General features: G+C 45.0%; 2 protein-coding genes, 1 long non-coding RNA gene and 1 pseudogene across 5 annotated transcripts in view; 3 read left to right on the top strand and 1 right to left on the bottom strand.

Moving 5' to 3' along the window:
- Positions 1-10,281, top strand: part of DNAJB13 (DnaJ heat shock protein family (Hsp40) member B13) — a 30,354-nt gene extending 20,073 nt beyond the window's left edge. Inside the window, exon 8 of one of the 2 annotated variants that reach the window (XM_072610887.1) lies at positions 10,198-10,281. In XM_072610887.1, the coding sequence (XP_072466988.1) occupies positions 10,198-10,222 (25 nt within the window). In that variant the 3' untranslated portion in view covers positions 10,223-10,281. Of the gene's footprint in view, positions 1-5,133; positions 5,265-10,197 lie in introns of those variants that run through there. The other variant, XM_072610885.1, reaches the window with a different exon arrangement.
- UCP2 (uncoupling protein 2) lies at positions 1,738-11,879 on the bottom strand. Of its 2 annotated transcripts, XM_072610889.1 has the most exons (9): positions 11,664-11,825; positions 11,092-11,140; positions 10,514-10,670; positions 5,418-5,646; positions 4,319-4,532; positions 3,631-3,825; positions 3,437-3,538; positions 2,391-2,571; positions 1,738-2,109 (listed from the first exon to the last, which is right to left on the bottom strand). In XM_072610889.1, exons 4-9 carry the CDS (start codon positions 5,541-5,543, stop codon positions 1,995-1,997), a joined length of 933 nt encoding a protein of 310 aa, XP_072466990.1. In that variant the 5' UTR covers positions 5,544-5,646; positions 10,514-10,670; positions 11,092-11,140; positions 11,664-11,825; the 3' UTR covers positions 1,738-1,994. The 2 variants fall into 2 exon arrangements, with proteins under 2 accessions (XP_072466990.1, XP_072466989.1); XM_072610888.1 differs by lacking the exon at positions 11,092-11,140 and having other exon boundaries at positions 11,664-11,879.
- A 36-nt stretch (positions 11,880-11,915) lies between these two features.
- LOC140505182 (uncharacterized) lies at positions 11,916-16,416 on the top strand. Its single transcript, XR_011967401.1, has 3 exons — positions 11,916-12,072; positions 12,229-12,424; positions 16,333-16,416. It is a non-coding gene; the product is annotated as an uncharacterized lncRNA (long non-coding RNA).
- A 161-nt stretch (positions 16,417-16,577) lies between these two features.
- LOC140507688 (ADP/ATP translocase 3-like) lies at positions 16,578-19,383 on the top strand (annotated as a pseudogene).
- The last annotated feature ends 235 nt before the right edge of the window (positions 19,384-19,618 follow it).

Here is a 19,618-nt window from a genome sequence, read left to right as displayed (position 1 = left end):
TCCTTTCTATCCATTTTTTTTTTTGAGTGTCACAACAGCCCTGGGAAAGCGTTTTTGTTGTTCAGACCGGACTCTGAGTCAATGAGGTTTTCTTGGCAGACATCAGAACCTCATCTTCCTATCCACTTAGCTGCTTTTAAAGTTTACAAAGCACTTTTCCTCACAATATCCTTACAAGAATTCTAGAGAGAGGGAGAGGGAGAGGAAGAGGAAGACAGAGAGACCTTCTCTAGGGGTAGGGTGGGGAGATGTAACCAAAAAATATAAGAGCAAAAGAGGGAGGCACTGGGAAGGGAGTAGGTGAAGGACAGAAAAGTCAGGATGCTTGTGTTTCTTATTAACAAATAGCACAGGGAAGAGAACACAGGAGATAGAAATAGATTTAAAACACAGGTTCTGTTTCAGTTCTGCAATTTAACTATTGCCAAATCATCTAAGTCCCCTGAGCCCCTGTTTTTCTATAAAATGGGGAATAACTTGCCCTACCCTCCCAGGATTTCACTTAGTGCTGTTGACTTCCTTATTATTCTGGCAGGGTGTTAACAATGCACAGGCACAGGGCATGGGATGATGGTAGAGACACACAATAGCATGTGTGGGTGTGTTCCACAGTGGGAGGGGAACAGGACAGGGTCAGTGCAGAAGGAAGAAAATGCTGTGTGTAGGGAGAAAAGAAGCAGGGCCAGAAGGGCCTACAGTTGGTATGCAAATCCTTTCATGGTCTAGGACTGGGCAAAGAAAGCTCACAGGATCTTCCAAATGGTTGTCTTCTTACTAATCTTTACTAGCACTGGCAGCTTTTATCTTCTGGAAACTGTTCACAGCACATGCTCCACCAGGATCCTGCTGAGTTTAACAGATGGAGACAAACCATCTCTTGGGCTACCTGTTCATTGTGGTACGGTGCCAAGAGCACAGGCCCTGTGTCATGTCCCAACTCTGGCTAGCTGCTAACCCTGGGAAGGTCCCCCTACATCCCTGAACAATCTATAGAATTTAGTGCCTATTTTAGTGGCATGTAGTTCTATGCCTTTAGTCCTCCAGAAAAGAAAATTGAGGTTGACAAACAGACTTTGTAAGCATCCCACAAATATCAAGTAGCCAAGCTATGGTTTGAACCCACGTCCTTCAAAGTCTAGTCCTTTCCCCACCATGTTAAACCACCTCATTTGTAAAACAAATTCATCAATCTTAAAGCACCACAGAAAAGTCCTTCAAACATTCACTAAGCACCTACTGTGTGTACCAGGCTACGTTCACTGGCATGAGAGAATCAAAGCAATTAGTGAAGGTGCTTGAGATGGCTGTACAAGCATGACAGGTCTGAAGGGGGCCTGGCCACAGGTAACAAATAGCTCAGCCACTTCCTCAAGGCAGGGACAGATACCTAAGGAGCTGCCCTGGCACAAAGAAATGAAGAGCAAGGCTCATTCTCAGTGCCCCTGGTATTTCTTGGTCTGAGCCCTGCAGCTGACAGCTCTTCTCCATTCTTCATTTTCCTAGAGTAAGAAAAGGGGGGGAGAAAAAGACCCAAATTTTCTACCCTTAGTCTAATGATTTGTATACTTCTTGAGGACAAAGATTATTTTTTATCCTTAGAGCCCTAGCATTTATCACATAGTAGGTGCCTAATAAATGCTTGTTAATCCCAAGTTAGTATATGGGCTAAACAGGGTTTGTATATACAGCACAGAATGCTAGCTAAACCTGCCTTTTTTGAAGTCAAGACAGTTTGCATTTTGTGGGTTCTGGTCTGACTTTATTAGAAGCAAGGAGCTTTAGAACTGGGGAGATTACAATGGCAGAAGTAGGCTGGATGGAGGTTTTAAATGGGGCTAACTCTAAGGAGGGAAGGTGCAGGAGGGGAGGGGGAGGAGAACCTTCAATGCTAAGGCAGGGGAGGAGAGGAATGAGGGGAAAATGGAAGGGAGGAGAGGCAGGATGGGTCTAGATTTGAAGGGGGGATATATAAGGCAGAAAGCTAGCAGGAGGGCTCAGAAGGGAGCTTCCCGGGAAGTGCAAGCGGCCATCAGGGCCCGTTTCAGTTGCTCGTAGGTGACAAACATCACTACATTCCAGGAGCCCAAGCGGAGAAAGGAAGGCATAAACCTGGGAAGAAAACACACATGCCCATTAAGACTGAGCCCAGGACCAGGAACCCCACAATATCTGGGGACTAGAGGGGGAAAATGAGCAGAGTCAAGTCACCTGCTCTCATTCCCTCAGGCTGGCAGGCCCCTCCTGGCCCAGAAAGAGTGGAAAATTCTAGAAGCCACTAAAAGCTTCTCAAAATTTAATTTGTCTTTTTTTCTGAGGTGTGGCAAAATATCCACTGGGTACAGACACTCTAGTCTAGGAGGTCAAGGGACCTTGAGGCAGTCATCACTAACCCTTTGTAGAAGGCTTGGGGTCCTTCCTTCCGAAGCATGGTGAGGGCGCAGTGGCCAGCACTGGCATATTGGCCCACGGCAGAGTTCATGTATCTCGTCTTGACCACGTCCACAGGGGAAGCAATGATGGTGGTGCAGAAGCCAGCCCCAAAGGCTGATGTGAAGTGGCATGGAAGGTCATCTGGGGGAGGGGAAAAGAAGAGACTACTGTAAGAGCTGCTTGCTCCCAATACCACTTCCTCATTTATCAGTCCTGGTTAGTCAAGGTCATTCAACAAGCTCCAGACATCTGAGGACAAAGTCTCTTGCCTACATCACAGTTTAATAGATGGACAACAGCCCGGGAGGCAAGAATCTAATAGTTTAGTTTAGACTATACCACATGATCTTGGAGAGGTCACTTCTCTCTCATTCATGGGTCTCAGTTTATCAGGTGGGGCTATTCATTGCCTACCTCCACAGGTCTAACAGACAACAGGTGGGCACTCACTCTGAAGAGAAATGTCTGGTCTTAGCTGGGAGTTATTCTTAATTTCATCGTCTATAAAATGAGACTAACACCTGTACTGCTTATGCCACAAGCTCAGTCCCCCTTCAGGGTGGTTCTGTCCAAAGAGCCATGTAATGGTTAAAAGGATAAACTATCTCCCAGGATTTCCCCCTACTTCACTAAGCTCTGAAGACAGAAACCCTGCCTTATTTAAACCTCCCCAAGGCTCTGAACACACTGGGCACTTACTCCAGAGACAGGGCCATCCATCTACGTATCTATCTAGGTCGATCTACAATGGATAGGTAGGTAATCCAGGTACTTACACTCATAGGGCCACACATTACCTCCATTTTACTATGGGACTCAGACAGCAGGTGCTTCATGCAAAACTAGTTAGCTCCGGAATCAAGGCTAGAGCTCCAAACTCCTTAAAAGCCCACGGCTTGATGGCCAGAAGGATGAAGTCAGGCTGTACTGAAGTCAGGCCCCCATCCTAGAGCTGCAAGAGGATATTTTTCTCCCCTGCACCGTGTACCCCTACATACTCACTCACCAGTCATGAGCTGGGCCTTCAGAAGGGCATCTTTGATGATATCATAGGTCACCAGCTCAGCACAGTTGACAATAGCATTGCGGGCGACATTGGGTGAAGTTCCTGGACAAAACAAATAGGAATTGCATTGGCACAAGGAAGGGGGGGGGGAGGGAGTGGGAGGGTAAGAAGAAAAGTCTGGCTGTTACAGCTACCTTTCCATAAACCCCGAAGGCCCTCCTCTCGGGCAATGGTCTTGTAAGCATCCACTGTACCCTGGTATCTCCGGCTGCCACCTGCACGAGCCTGGGCCTGGAAACGTACCTTCACCACATCTGTGGGTTGGGCTACGCCCACTGCCAGTGCCCCTGTGGTGCAGCCTGCCAGGAGGCGGCTCCCAATGCCTGCATCTATTCGGCAAAAAAGATGAAGATACAAGTTTGAGACTGCTTGAGATCATTCAGATTCAGAGATTACCACCCCTCTCTCCCCTCCCCACAAAAATATCACTAGGATTGCCTAAACCAACGCTTATCTTTCTCAGGGTCCCAGAAGATGTGGATTCCTAACCCCTGCAACATCTACTAGGTAACGACAGGGATCATTTTAACCTTTCTGACTTCAGTTCCCTATTAAAGGGCACCTCACAGGTGTGCTGAATAAGAAAGCTTAGAAGGCTTAAAGCACTTTAGAAATGAGAAATACTAGTTAAGCTAAAAAAACCAAAACAAACAAAAAACAAAAACAAAAAAATCCCAGAGGATTATTCTGAGGAAAAGACTAAAAGAGAATTTCCTTCTGGTCCTTATACACCCAAGATGGTCTTCAAAGCTTACCTCAACCACCCTCCACACCCAGGCTTCAGCTCCTTTCCACTCAGTGCCCTACTTTAGGGATACTCACGCTCAGATCCCTTGGTGTAAAATTGTTTGACAGAGTCATAGAGGCCAATGCGGACAGAGGCAAAGCTCATCTGGCGCTGCAACCCAGCCACCAGCCCGTTGTACAGGCTGCCAGGGCCCTCAGTCTTCACCATGGTCAGAATGGTGCCCATGACACCCCGATACTGGGCAGTGCTAGAGGAAGCTCGGATGGCCCCCTGGCTCTCTCCTTGAATCTGTATGAGAGAAGGAAGAAGCAAGCTGATGGCATCTGTAGGTCAAATGTGGAAGGAAGAGACTTTGGGGGCTTAGTTCACACTTCTAGATAGGGTACTAAAAGGCCCATGGGGAAATGACCGGCCCAATGTAGTAAGTTGGTGCAGACACTGGACCCAAAATTTATTACACCACATACTTTCTGCCACTAGTCTTTTTTGGCAATAGGGCAGGGCAAAACCAGACATTTAGTCTCAAGGTACTCAATACTTCCGATGCTGGATTCTCCTCCTCCATTCCCCCCTACCAAAACCAGGTTGCAGATTTTTTTTAAAAATAATTTGGGATACTGTCATTCAGCTTTTATTTGTGCGTCCATCTGTAAAATGGAAATAGTTTCTTGGTCTCACCTTTCAGCCTGGTTTTGGTGGGGGAATGGAGCCCAAGACAACCAAAGACTTGCTCAGGGTCCTATAGGGAATTATGTGGCAAGGATGTGGGGATCAAAAAAGGCCCTCATATTCACATAATGCTATAAAGTTAAGAGCTCCACATAATTTTCTGTAACAAAAACACAATATAAAACCTGATGAGGTAGCAAGTGTTATTTCCATTTTACAGGAAACCAAGGCTCAGAAAACCATTTGATCTTGGGCAGATAATGCAAGCTGAAAGATGAACTCTAGTCACTGACACAATCACTGAAGATAGCAAATCTCTGAGGCTATTCAGCAGTGACGGAATAAAATATAAAGCATAATATATAAAGCATTAAAGTCTCAAGGAAAACTACAGACATGACTTGCCTGGAGAATAAGAGCCCTGATATTCTAAGGAAAGTAAAAAAAAATACAAGATCTAGGCCCAGAGCTGCACAGAGATCTGTATTTCCAAAGGCTTCTGACCTGCAGCCGGACTTTGGCTGTGTCCAGGGGGAAGGTGATGAGGTCAGCAATGCAGGCAGCTGTGCCAGCCCCAAGGAACTTTACAGTGGCTGTTGGGGGCACATCTGTAGGCTTAAATCCAACCATGATTTGGATGCTGGCTTTCTGCTACTTCCCAGGAGGCAGAGGAGAAATGGAAAGATAGCCTCTACTGATTGAGCAAGATGAGATAGAGGAACTCTGCCGGAGTCTGGGTAAAGAGTCAAAAAAAAAAAAAAAAAAAAAAGAGGCATTATCAACTTATGGCGAAGTCCTGAAGTTAATCCTTGCTGATTTTCCAAGCCCCTCAACCCACCAATTTCCCATCTTCACAAATCACATAAGTCCCTTTCAATGGGAGTTGCCCCTTTGTTAACAGAAGGGTCCACAACACCAACTAATATAGACCTGGCTGTCTTTGCTAACATAGCAAAGAACATACTGTTGGTCCCTATATTGCTCTAGGCTATATTAATCAGCAACCCCAGCAAGCAGTCACTTAAGATACACCAATAGTGAATGCTGACTTCTTCCTAGAGGGGTTGGGAAAACTGAGGTGGCTGAGGACATCTATAGGTTCCTCAAGTGCAAGGTACCCAAGAACCTGTTTAAAGGTTCTAAACAGATTTGCTGTCTACTTTCACCCTTTATAGTCAGCATTTTGATAGCTCATGCTAAGCTCCCTAATTCACTCACATAATTCTACCTGGAGAAACAAGGGCCTCTGGCAATATCAATAAACAACCTCTGGCACTATCAAGGAACTGGAAATTTGGGAGTCAGAAGTTCTAGGTTAACTTGGTAACTTTGACCTGAGCCAAGGTATGACCAGTGAGGTTCCTTTCTAAATTAATCTCTTTACAGTTTATACTTTATAGAAGACTTTCCTCAATCTTGTGAGGCAGAGAGGGTGGCGAGTGACTTGTCTAAGGTAATACAGCTTAAATGGCAGAACCGAGAATTAGACTCAGGTTGCTTTGATTCCAAAATGAGTGTCTCTCTCCAATACAGGGTCAAATACATTCAGGAAGTAAGAGATGGTGAAACACAATAACAGTCAAACACTTCACTGTCTTTTCCCAACGTGATGTAGTATAAAGTAAAAAAGTACTAAACATAATAGAACTGTGTGAGTTTTAGCTGGGAAACTGATTTAGTTTTTGTCTGAACTGAAGTTTTCCCAAGTGTAAAATGGAGCTAACACTATTAAACAAGGTTGCAAAGGAAAGCATTTTTAAAACACTACAGAAATCAATTATCATAACCCTCATTTCTACTTCAAGTAGAAAAAGATACATTCCATTGAGGAAGCCTAAAATGTGAATCCATCTTTTATATCACTTCCAGAATGACTAGTCATAACACTCCAGTGACTCCAAAACCTTCAGGCTCTCTTGTCCAAAAAATTTCAGTTGCCATTCTTGGTATTTGACCTCCACAATCTGGTGCACTACCCCCACACCTGGCCATTCTTGTTTTCTCATAGCACTCTTCTCCATGATCCAACCAAACCGGGCTACACTTTGACCCCAAATGTGCCTAATTCGTGATATTCCTGGATATGCCTGTTACTGTTTGTTCCTTTCCTGTGTTCTCCTCCATCTCAGTTGGTAGTGCTGTTTTCTAGTGTGATTTAAGTACTGTGCATCATTCCATGTTGGTGTCTTGTCCCACTACCCTACATCCTGTACATGGGCAAAGAATGGATATCGTTTATGTATACTTTTTGTCTTAGCACCTAGCAAGACATGCTTAGTAATGTCTGTTCTACTGTATTCAGACCCTTTAGAATCTGGCTTCCCAAACTGGAGGACAGAGGCTCCCTCTTCCCCATTCTCTTCAGCCCACATAAACAGCACAAAAGTATTAGCCCCCTCTTCAATTCCCAAAGCCTGCCTATTTCTGCCCTGGTAACAAAAGGTAGTCAGAAAACCACAGAAGAGAGCTCAAGAAGAGATTGGTGGCTATCGTTGCTGGGTGGGGAAGGAAGAAAAAGCTGGCTGTTACTAGGATGTGGTCAAGCTCGGTCATGTACAAATAGTCCTAGCAAAACAACTCACCCCAGTCTTCTCTGCTCTGCTAGGGAGCGAGAGAAACTGGATTCGTGCCAGTTCCTTTGTAGTACTTCTCTCAGTACTAGTCTGGTATTAGATATTTTCCATATCTCCCCACCCCCAGAGAGTGGGAAGGGAAGAACTTTTTACTCTCAACTCCCATTTTGTACAAGGCCAAGGAAGGTGAAGGAGAAAAGACTAACTAACAAGTTACAAGCTAACTCCTGCATATGCTACAAAAATTACTTGTCTCTTTCACACCACCTTCTGAAGCTACATAGTTTGGTCTTTTAGTGATGAGGAAAGGGGTTGTTCTCCATTGCTGTAAGGGACTAAGAATCAAAAAAACTTCAGAGCTAAAATGTCATTATGGCTTGTTTAAAGACCATCTTGTCCAAGTACCTTTATCCTGGGGTCCAATAAACAACAAAATTTGCCTAAGGTTCTTTGCCTGCTTTGCTCTGTCTATTCTAGGCCTTCTCTTGACTTTCCCCCCTGTACTACTTCACTTTGGGATTGCATCAGGTGCTGTGGTTTTAAATCTCATCATCTCTATGCAGATGACTGTCAAATGTCCTTGTCCAGCCTTATCCTTTCTGCTCACTTCCAAGTCTTATACCTCCCAGCTATCTACTAGATATCTCAAACTAGATGACCTGTAAACACCTTAAAACTCAACTTAATTCATTATTTTCACCACGAAAAAAAAAATTCTTTTCCTGCTCCTTTCCTAACATCCCTATTACTGGTTATGGTACTACTATCTTTTTAATGTCCTGACCTAGGTGTCTTCTTCCACTCATTGCCTGCCCCCCCCCCCATTCAATCAGTTGGCAAGTTGTCTTTTCCGTCTTCACTTCTCTCATACTTCTCTCTTCTGATACTCACACCACCCTGGTCCAGTCCCTTCACCACCTCAATGCTACTGAGGATTACAATAGTGGGCAGACTGGGTTTTTTTGGTCTGTTTCCCCAGTGCTTAATAAAACCTAGTTGACTACACCACAGCTGATCTGTGGAAGAGTCAGTACTAAAACCTAGGTTGCTGACTCCTAGAACAATACCCTTTCCACCTAATGATGCTGCCTTCTTCCTAACTTCAACTTCAATTTGTACAGCTAAGATTTGATTTCTAGTGTAATCCTTATTTTCATAATGCATTATTGGGGACTAAATAGTTACTGAACTAATGAATACGGAGAATGCAAATAAGGCCCCAAAGGGACTAAGTGACCTTTCTCTTGTCAAAGTCTGGTAAACACACTCATATTCTTTTTCCATTAAAGTCTTGGCAAGAGGGGTGACGGGGGAAAAATCAGAAAAGTTCAGAGATTAAACACAGAATTAGGATTTATATTTTCTATAACCAACTCTCACTAGCACAGTTACAACGCAGAAGGTGAGAAAAGATAGATTATCTTCCACAAATCTCTCCCAGTTCTAGGTTTCCTCATTAGTCAAAACAAATTCACACTAACCCTGACTCTGCCATTTAAAGATTCCACAAGATAACGGTGTCGATGGGAACTGAGTGAGCCCTGAGGCTAGAGGTAAAGAAACCAATCATTAGGCAAACAAACTAAAACCTAAGACCACATTTCCAACTAAAGCACAATTTTAATGTATTAATATATATCAAACCCTGGGCCCCTGATCCCCAGTTAGGGTTCTGTCATATTATATGGCCACTTTCTTTTAGCTCCTCTTCAGTTTATACTAGTGAGCTAGATATAGAAAATAAATTTAAGTCCTGACTTTCCCCACCAGAAAACTTTCCAAGTTTCCCCCATCCCAAGACCTATCCAACCACAACTACCAATCTCACATGGTTACAAATTTTTTTTTTTAAACTTACAGGACTTGGAACTGGCCCATAATCAATTTTATCTCAATACTCTCAAAGTCTAGCTAGTGATCCACCATACTACTAAAATCCAACACACACTTCATTAAACATCGACTATATGGAAAGCATTTGCTAAATTAGCTAGTAGGGGAGATAAAGTTTACCTAAGATATGGTTCCCTGAACTCACAATCCAAAAGGAAGATAAGATAAACACATATACCTACTGTCACATACAGCCTTTAAGGTGGCCCCAGACCAATCCCCATCCCAGGCCACAATCATCTCTCCCTCCTCTGAACTGCCTGTACAATTCAACTGTGCCCTAGGGGGATGGCCCAGTCTTTAACATCCATGGCTTGCCTTCCCACTCAAGATAAGGGAACAAGTTACAGGACAAAAATGTTTTACAAGAAGCACTTTATTCCCTATGCTTTCTCCATGCCTTCTTAGTCAAGACCAATCCTGGTGCTGAAAATCCACTAGCCATGTGATTTGGGGAGAAGGGACACCCACCCTTTCAACTTCAATTTCCCATCTATCAAAGCTTCCTTAGATTTCCAAGAAAGCGTGTAAAAAGCACATCTCTACCCCAACAGTGGCAAACCAATGGCAGCAGCACTGTAAATGTCTAAAACCCAAGGAGGTGACTTAGGAACACCTTCCCTTTCCCAGATGATCCTTCTTGACTGATGGTGTGGCAATAATTATCCATGAATTGGCTCTTTGGCAGGAACCAAACCCTTATGCCCTACTGGGAGTACAAACACCATCAAGTGAAAAACCTGGGATAAAGTTGCTCATAAAGAAAGCCAGGTCCCCCTGCTTTGGGCAAACTAACTCAGGATATTACATGCCCTTAGGAAAAAGAAAGCATACCACGGATGACACAGGGCTTTTTCAACCAGAGAGAAGAGAAACGTCCAAAACAATGAGATGAGCGTGACCATGCTTAGCACAGATGTGAAACCAGGTAAGTATGAAGTCTAGCTATGCTCTCCCCTCTCCTGTCCTTGAGCAGTCTCTATTTGTTTATACCTCAGGCAGGATTTTGCATTGATTCGGATGAATCACCATATCACTTCATACTCATCTAGCTTCATAAGGGTTTCTTCCATTTAAGACTGCCAATAACTTGATACACTATCAGACCCCAGACCTACCCCAGAAGCACCTTACCCTGATCCGGAGGGTCTCACGATGATGGCACCTTTATCAAGCTTCTCTAAAGGTGTCCCGCTCTTCAAAGTTGCTCCCGGCAACCATGGCCCACTTCCCTTTATTTTCCATAGAAAATTGTTGGGAAACTGAACACCTAATGATCATACTATGTGCTCTGCAGCAGAAGAGGAGAAAACAAAACAAAACAAAAAACTAGGCATGAATTTTTAGAAACTTTTTATCAAGCCAGAAATTCCGTGTACATTTTACAAACCACCCTGTTTTTTACTGACACGAATTACCGAAAGTAAACTACAAGTAATTGTGGCCCAAGCTGAATCATATCAAATACCAGGTGGGTGGGTATTTCTTTATGGAACTTCCAGGTATACTTTTCTGGGGGAGAGGAGAGAGTGGATGAGGTGGGTCTTTGAAAGGAAGAGGGAAACGTTTCACCTTTGCTAGCACTCACAATTTGGGCCTTATCCAGGAGCCAATTAGGCACCACCCGGATCCCTTTGGACAAGACAAATCTAACACCACCTCATCCACCTCTTGCCCACGGGGCTTCATGGCCGCCAGGGCCACCATTTTACCTTCTCTTTCGCCCTGTGTCCTCGTGGGGACAGCTTTGCAGGTGCCAAACTGTGGCAGAGGAACAAAAAGTGGCGTCAGCAGAAAAGAGGGAACCTGGGAGTTAAGTCAGGGTCCCCCTTTGCAGGTACCATTTTGCACGGCTCAAGGCCTTGCAGTTCCGGCAGCTGGAGGTGGAGACAGACGGCCGTGGGCCGTCTTTTCCTCAAGTGAAGACCGCTGGTGGAGGGGAAAGCCTGCTGGTGCGAGCGAGGGGTGATGGAAGACCCCGAGCCCCGGCACCGCAGGGCACGCAGTGACCGGGGTCAAGCTGCTTCCTTAGGGGAGCAGCCAGACAACAAGCCTGCCTGGGCAGCCTGGGGGTGGGGAGGCCCAGGCTTGCCCAGGAAGCTGGGGGCGGCGGAGTCACAAACACGCGCAGTCCCTCGAGTGGGGAAGCGGTGGTGTAACCACAGCCCGGGGGGCGGGTGCCTCGGGAGGCTAATGGGGCAGAAGCCCGGGTCCGAACGGCCCCTGCCCCGCCGGGGAAGGGCAGGGCTCACCCTGGGCCGACGCTCCGTAACGGGGCTCTCACCTGGACCGTAGAGGTAAAACACGAGGAGGCGGCGGGAGGCAGGAGGCCGGCGACAGGGCTCGGGGTCCGGCGGGCGTGAGCGGCTGCAGCGGGGTCTTCGCTAGGACACTCCGAGATCTCTGTCGCTGAGGAGGTGGATGCGCGCACTGAGGAACCGACGGACTGCGGCGGCTTTATAGCAGCGCGCAGGGCGGGGGCGGGGCCCGGCCTCGGGGCGGGGGGTGGGGGTGGCTCAGGGGGCGGAGGGGGCAAGGGGTCGGGGGAGGAGCCTAGGTCGGGCCAGACCCCGGCGGCCTGCAGAACCGTACGAGGGACCTCCGAGGACCCGCCCCACCTTCCATCCTCGTCGGGGAGCTCTCCTCGGACTACTCTCTAGTTCTCGCCCACGGGACCCTCCCCCTAGAAGTCCGTGAGCCACTTACGCCCCTCCACCACCCTCCCGCCCTTCACCCTTTTCATTTCCGCAGGGCGGGGCACTCTGGCTCCATTTTGGGAACCTCCGGGATAAGCTGCCCCCCCAAAGTCTAACGCTACCCCCTAACATGTGATTCCCCTAAATCTCCAGGGCTGGGAAACGCGGACTCCCGCGCTGCACGTGGAGTCGGGCTCGCCCGGGCTCACGAGTGATTGGGCGGAATGTCGGCACCTGCTGGCGGAGGAAGGGGCAAGAGAGGGAGAAGGACCAATGAAAGGGCTCGGCGAGGCTTTATTTCTCCGGCCAGGGCCAGGGGCGCGCGCGCGCGCGCGCGAAGTGACGGCAGGTGCTTCTCCAACCGCCAACGGCCCCAGCTATCCGCTTGTGGGCTCCCGCCGTCGCGTCCCGCCCGGCCTGACGGAGGCCGGCATTCAGGGACTAGAGCGGGCCACTGCCCCGTCCTTCCCCTGGGGACCGACGAAGCAGCCGTTCCATTTACCTGGCCCCTTAGGTTTTCCGAAGCGGTTGGCCGCTTGGAGATCGCCAGCTCCCCCACAGCTGGATGGCTCGCGGCCGGGGAGCCTCTGTAGTGGGCCCGGGGGGAAAGAATGCGGCAGGCTGCGCGCATCCCGGCTTAGTGCCCGGGTGACCTCTGTAGGACTCAGTTTCCTCCTCCGTAAAATGAAAGGAGGAAACAAGCAGAAATATCTACGGTAGAAGTCTCTAGATGACGCTTATTAAGGTCTCCCTTCTCTAAACCTACATGAACCAAGTCTGTGTAGGCCCTTCAGCTTGGTCTTCTCCGTCCTCGTCTTTGTCTTAACTGCATTTGGTTTATGGACAGCTAGGTGACACGGTGGTGAGTGGAGCCCCAGGCCTGGGTCAGGAAGACTCAACATCCTGAGTTCAGATGTGGCCTCGGACCTTGGGCAAGTCACTTCACCCTGTTTGCCTTGGTTCTCTCCTCTATAAAATGAACTGGAGAAGGAAGTGACAAACCCCTCCGGTATCTCTGCCAAGAAGTCAGACACAGCTGAACGATACTTTGTTTCCCTTCATTTCTCTCTGTGTCAATTTCTCCGCCTGTCTCCATTTCTCTCTTACTTCTCCCCATATCGATGTTACTGTGTGAACTCTCCATGTTTATATTTCTCTCTTCCTGTCTAATCCATTTGTCTTCATTTTTCTTTCTATGTACTTTTCTCCATTTCTTATGTCTCTGCTATGTATGTTTCTTTGCTTTCACTTATCCATGCACGTAATGTATCTTTGTTTTCCCATTTCTTTCACATCTTTCCTCACTATGATGAATGCCTGTCCAGCCAAAAGAAAAGAGGGTTGTTGTGCAATTTTCCCATAATTTTTAAGGTAAGGGGGGGATAATCGAAGGAGCACGCTCTAGAAAGACAGAAGAAAGGGGATCAGATATAAGGGTTAGCCTTGGTAAAGTGGTCTCTTCCTCAGAGACTGAAACAAAGTGGGAAAAGGCAGGTGAATGTAGAAAAGGGATGATTGGGCTCAGGATAGATAACCTACATCTCATTCTTTTGCAAACCAATAGCTTTAAATTTAGTATGTCACAGGATTATGAATTTAGAGCTGATAGGGGCCTTCGAAATCACGTAGTCTAACTGCCCTGTGTTACAAATGAGGAATCTGAGGCCCAGAGGAGTTAAGTAATTTTCCCAGTGGTTAGCAGTGTCTTGCACATGACAGTTATTTAATAAATGCTTATTGATTTATTTTCCAATGCTACAAAAGTAATAACTACGATTCAAACCCAGTCTATCTGCCTTTACATCTAGCATTCTTAGCACTGTAACATTGCTTCACAGACAGATATTATCCATTTAGTTTTTCTGTGTATTATGCCGATCCCTCCAGTAATCATTAATCTCATTGAGTATGTAAATTAGGATGATATTTTATCTAGAGGACTTTATCATCTGTAAGTTACCATCATGTTCAGGTCTTGTTCAAGACATCTTCCATGATCATGAATACGAACCTTTGATGAACATAGGGAATCATGATTTAAAGGTTTCTACGATGATTCTCCTTTAAAACTGAGGACTCCTTTTGTATGGATCCAGCCTTATATGTACTCTTGTATAGTATTAGTAAGAAAGATTTTATTTCACATTTTTCCTCTTCATGTTCCAATCAAATTGTTTTACTTGCAGTTCTCCTGAACTCTTATTATGATCTCTCTGTCATCACCTGTGCTTGCACAGGCCCTCTCCTGTGCCTGGAATGCATGGCCTCATTCCTCATTCCCACTTCTCAGCATCTTTATCTTCCTTCAATGCCATATTTTACACAAAACCTTCTCTTAGTCCTGAGTCAATGTTCTTTTCCTTCTCAAATTTCCTAGTAGAACACATTTCCATATACATCATATCCTCTGTGTGGAACATGTGTTCCTTGAGGGCAGGAAATATCCCCACCATCTAGAACTATATTTTAAACATGTTGCTGTGCTGGTCAAGAAGAGGGTTACCAGAAAGGGGAAGGGCCTTGAGTTTGTGTCATATAAAGATTCTTTGGAAGTAGCTGGAATTGTTTGGTTTAGATAAAAGAAGAGGAGACAAGATAGCTATCTTCAAATATTTGAAAGTCTTTCACATGAATTCTATTTGACCCCAGAGAGCATAGCTAGGAGCATTAATTGTAATGGAAACCAGAGAGAGGCAGATTTAGGCTTGATATAAGGAAAAATTTCCTCACAATTAGAATTGTTCAGAAATAGAGTGCGCTACCCCAAGAAATGGTGGGTTCCCCTTCACTGAGGTCTACAAACAAAGCCAGAATGACTACTTGGTATGCATATTGTAGAGAGGATTCTTTTTGATGTATGGGATGGACTAGATGATGTTTGAAATTACTTATAGTGAAGTGTTAGAAGGAGTTAACAGAGGTTAATGAAAGGATTGTTATGTGCCCAGAAAGCCCTTATTGAGATTAGATAGCATGAATTCATAGATTTCCTAGGCAGCATGGTTCCATTACTTCCTTGATAATATTTAATATCATTTTTGGACTTTAATAAGGGTCAGAGCTTGAATTAATAAGAAGAGGAGCCTGGACCTAACAGTCTCTGTCCTCTGAAGTAAACTCAGAGAATACCTCTTCCTAAGTCAACAAGGTCAGATGGGGCTGACTTAGCATACTTTATGAGGCCCTTAACCTAAGACACTATCTAGAATAATGGGACTTTTTCCATATCTTAATAGTTTGTGGACATATACTATGTTATAACATGTTAATGGTAAAGAAAACACAGATATCCTGGGTCCTAATTTCAATTGAAACCTTGTCAGCTCTGTTATCTTATTGTATTTACAACCTATGCAATTAAGAAATTCCTCATTGTATACTTAAACACATATGGAGATCATAAACCTGAGGGACACAGACATCCTTGGATTGTCCTAAAACAGATTTAAGTGTGGTCATTCCTGTAACAGAAGTTTTTCTGGCTCCATGATCATGTAACCACTAGCTTTAAGGGAATAAACAATATGCATCTATCCTGTTTGCCATTTTAAACCAAAATTTCAGGTCTACATCTTCTAGCACAATAGGGATAAAGTAGAGATAATGGGAGGGATCTGACCCATGTTGGGAATAAGCCATGAGAGAAGACAATATCTTATTGGAAATGACCATCAGGTCAAAAACGAAGGGAAGAAATTAAAGCCAGCATATGGAGTTGGTAAATTGGTAAGCATTTATTAGGTGCCTACTATGTGCCAGGAACTGTGTTAAGCACTGAGGATAAGAGAAAGGCAAGGATGCCTTTCTCCAGTCCTCATGAAGCTCACAGACTAATGAGGAGATGACGTGTAAAAATAGATGCATAAACAAGCTATATGCAGGCTAAACAGGAAGTAGTCAACAAACTGAAGGCACTGGGATTAAAAGTGATTGAGAAAGCCTTCCTGTACGTAGAAAGTGCAGATTTTGTAGTTTAAATTTGTTTGCGGCCTTGCAAAAGATGTCCTAGTTCGCCATCACGAAAGAATCAATCTGAGAGAGGAAATCCCTCTGAGTTTCTGGCATGAACAGTAAACAGTTGCTTTTTACCCTCATTCTAAGCCTTCAAAATCTAAACAAATGAGCCACTGAAGCTTGAGTTGGGACTATTACTGGCCATTCGACAAGAGAGTGATTTGGGTTTTAAAGTGGAGTCAAGTAGCTCCATTTAAAACACAATGGGCTTTTTTAAAGCCTGTGTTTTGTTTTTTTTCACAGCTATATTTCAAGAAATCCAAAATGAAAACCATGAAGGACAAAAAAGTAAATTGTTCTAATTTGTTGAAAAAACAAAGGAGGAGAAAAAGGAAAGGGGAGCAGGGAAGAAGAGGGGGAGGAGGAAGAAGAAAAAAAGGGAAGAAGAGGAAGAGGATTCCCCAATAAAATGTTCTCCTAACAACCTTGTTCGCTCCTTCCCACAAACACCGTCTTCATAGGAGGAGTAAGCTTAAACGTAGACCACCATGATTACAGTGAGGCATACGTTTAAGAAATGTGTGTCAAGGTTTAATTCATAGAACATGCCCTGGAAGTTCTTCTCTTTGTGTCTGTCTGACGAGGTTCAGGGGTGATGGTGGACCCCAAAATACCGACAATCTGGGTCGTGCTTGAATGAATTCGACTCAAGCCTTCTTAAAGCCAAAGAAATGTAATGCTTGTATTGCAAAGTGGGCCAGATAGAATCCCAGCTAGACAGAGTCTGAGCTGGATTGCATCTGAGCGCCTTCATGGAGGCAAGATGGAACTTAAATACAGAAAAGAGTATAGGAGGGATCTGGGGGGATGGTCTGGTAGTCCAGGGTGGTGGGAGGAATGGTTTAGGAAGGGTCTTGAGGAGAAGTCCAAGGAGGGTCAAAGGCTGGAAACAGCTGGAGGCTATCAGGAGATATTAGACAATGGAGGGTTTGGGTGGGAAGCAGGTGGGGCAATCAAGAGGTAACAGACAATGGCCACAGATTTGAGTATGAAAAGCCAGATTATGTGAGGAGACTCCAGGAGCTCAAGGAAGTTCTCAGAGTCTGAACCCCATCATGTCTTGTCTGTGTTCATCCTTTGTTTTTGAAGAAGACCATGCCATCAGAGAAATGATGACATGACTTGCACTTGACTTTGTTTTGAGTGAGGGAGGACTGTTGCAAGGTCACCAACCTCACTTTCTCCTCCTGAGCCATCTGGATCCAGTAACCAGATATTCATCAGGATGACTGGAGATAGCCCCGGATACAATGGGGCTGGCTTTTTCAAGTACTTAGTTAGAGGGAGGTAACACCCAATTCAGTGAATAGGCCTCTTTAAGTAGTCAGGGAATGGCCCTTTTAATGAAGCAAAGAAAAAAAAAATAACTAAATCAACAAACTGTTACTAGTGATAAGAGACTTCCCAAAGAACTCTTTTGTTGTTCATCCTTCATTCTCAGAAAAGGGCCTACGATATCAAGATTGTGATGTCTTGATTTACTCATGAGTTGGATACAGTTGGGGCAGAGCTGCTCAAAGGTGTCAGCCTCACTGTCCTCCAGAGGAGCAAGACAAAAGTCAAGACACCTGGTACTGGCCCAGGGTGCAGTGGGCGACTTTGGCCTTTGTAAACTAAGGTTTTTCCCAAGTCTCTGTTCGACTGAGGCAATGGCCTTTCAATGATTAAGGGATAGGTAAGAATTGAGACAAAAGATGACCTAGTCTGCCATCACACACAGACACACAGACACACACGTATCTGGGAAGTCTCTCAGAGTTTCCTGGCAAAACAAAACAATTGCTATTTACACTCACTCTAAGCCATCAAAATTTAAACAATGAGCCACAGAGGCTTGGATTGGGGGCTATTATTGGCCATTCGGTGAAAGCCAGAGTGATTTGGGTTTAAAGTTGTAGTCAAATAGCTCCTTTTAGAAACACGATGGGCTTTTTGTAAAGCCTGTTTTTTCAGAGCTATGTGTCAAGGAATCTGAAATGAAAACTGCAAAAGAAAGAGTTGTTCCAGCTTTTTTGGAAAAAAAATGATAAAATAACTGGGAAATTTTTAAAAACTTAGCCTCCGAACCTCAAGATATCTTGTAAAAATATGTGACCAAAATTATATTCCTTTGGATAAAGAGCCCACATGTAAGGATAGGACTCCCTATATGAACGGATAACTACAAGGATTTTGATTGGGTAGAAGATGTGGATTGTATGGACTTAAGAAGACAAGTTGCCTTTTGGTCCCAGCTGTAGCAAGAGGCAGTGTAAGCAGCATCAAGTTCCCAGCTTCAGGCCCTCTCTCACCAACTTTCTTTCTCCAACTCCAACACTTTTCCCTCTGTAACCACGAGGGAATAGGCCATCTCCTTCACCAAGGACATCCTGGCCAGTGGCATCTGGTCAGTGCTGTCTCCGGATGCGGCGGCCTCCATCGAGAGTTAAGCTTCTATTGCAGGTGCAGCATGCAATAGAGAAACTGCTGCAGATAAACAGTACAAAGGCAGAGTGAACCGTATAGTCTGAATTCCAAAGGAACAAGGGGCGCTCTCCTTCTGGTGGGGTAACGCAACAAATGTCATCAGATATCTCTCCACCCAGGCCTTTAACTTTGCCTTTAAGGATAAAGCCCAAACAGGTGTTTTGGGAGGAGTGGACAAGCACGCGCAGTTTTGAAGTTATTTTGCCGGCAATCTTGCCTCAGGGGTGCAGCTGGAGCCACTTCTCTCTGCTTCTATCCCCCTAGGATTTTTCGAGAACCTGCTTGGCGGCTGATGTTGGGAAATCTAGCGCTAAGAGAATTCAAAGGCCTGGGAGACTGCCTTGTGAAAATCACCAAGTCTGATGGAATCTGTGGCTTGTATCAAGGTTTCAGTGTCTTAGTGCGGGGTATCATTATTTATAGAGCAATTTACTTTGGAATCTATGATACAGCAAAAGCTATGCCCCCAGATCCAAAGAACATTCATATTGTGAAAAGCTGGATGATTGCACAGTCAGTGAGTGCAGCAGCAGCTGCAGTCTCTTATCCTTTTGATACAGTAAGTCGGTGAATGATGGTGCAGTCTGGGCACAAAGGAGCTGATATCATGTACACTGGGACAATTGACTGCTGGAAGAAGATTGCTAAAGATGAGGGTGGCAAAGCTTTCTTCAAGGGTGCCTTGTCCAGTGTTCTTAGAGGCATGGGTGGAGCTTTTTTGTGCTTGAAGAGTGTAAGCTAAGTACATCCTAACTAAGGAACCAGAGAATATAATCATGTAGAATACTTAACCATACTTAGCATTTTGGACTGCTGACCTTCAACAAATTCCTGTTGTCTTTTTATCTAAGTCAGATCATGTTTGTAGGGGATCCTGGAAAAGCTCTTAGAAAAAGAGACTCATTTATTATGATCCATGATTAACACAGTGGAACTGATGATGATTCAGTACATTGATTCTATTGTTTTTTGGGAAAATAACAGTTTCTGTGGGTCCAAGGAGGCAGATCAACTTAGACCATCTAGTTTAAATGCTCTTTTGTAGGACCATAAATTTGCGTTT

The sequence above is a fragment of the Notamacropus eugenii genome, chromosome 5, assembly GCF_028372415.1.
Source record: "Notamacropus eugenii isolate mMacEug1 chromosome 5, mMacEug1.pri_v2, whole genome shotgun sequence".
Lineage (NCBI taxonomy): Eukaryota > Metazoa > Chordata > Mammalia > Diprotodontia > Macropodidae > Notamacropus > Notamacropus eugenii.
This window is presented reverse-complemented; position numbering and strand designations above follow the sequence as displayed.

What these genes read in the sequence shown, in the direction of transcription:
- UCP2 (XM_072610888.1), bottom strand. Translation starts at nt 5,543, where the DNA reads ATGGTTGGATTTAAGCCTACAGATGTGCCCCCAACAGCCACTGTAAAG. An exon ending in CAGCCAAAGTCCGGCTGCAG is followed by an intron (nt 4,533 to 5,417) that starts GTCAGAAGCCTT and finishes TCTCTCATACAG; the next exon opens with ATTCAAGGAGAGAGCCAGGG. An exon ending in TTACACCAAGGGATCTGAGC is followed by an intron (nt 3,826 to 4,318) that starts GTGAGTATCCCT and finishes TTTGCCGAATAG; the next exon opens with ATGCAGGCATTGGGAGCCGC.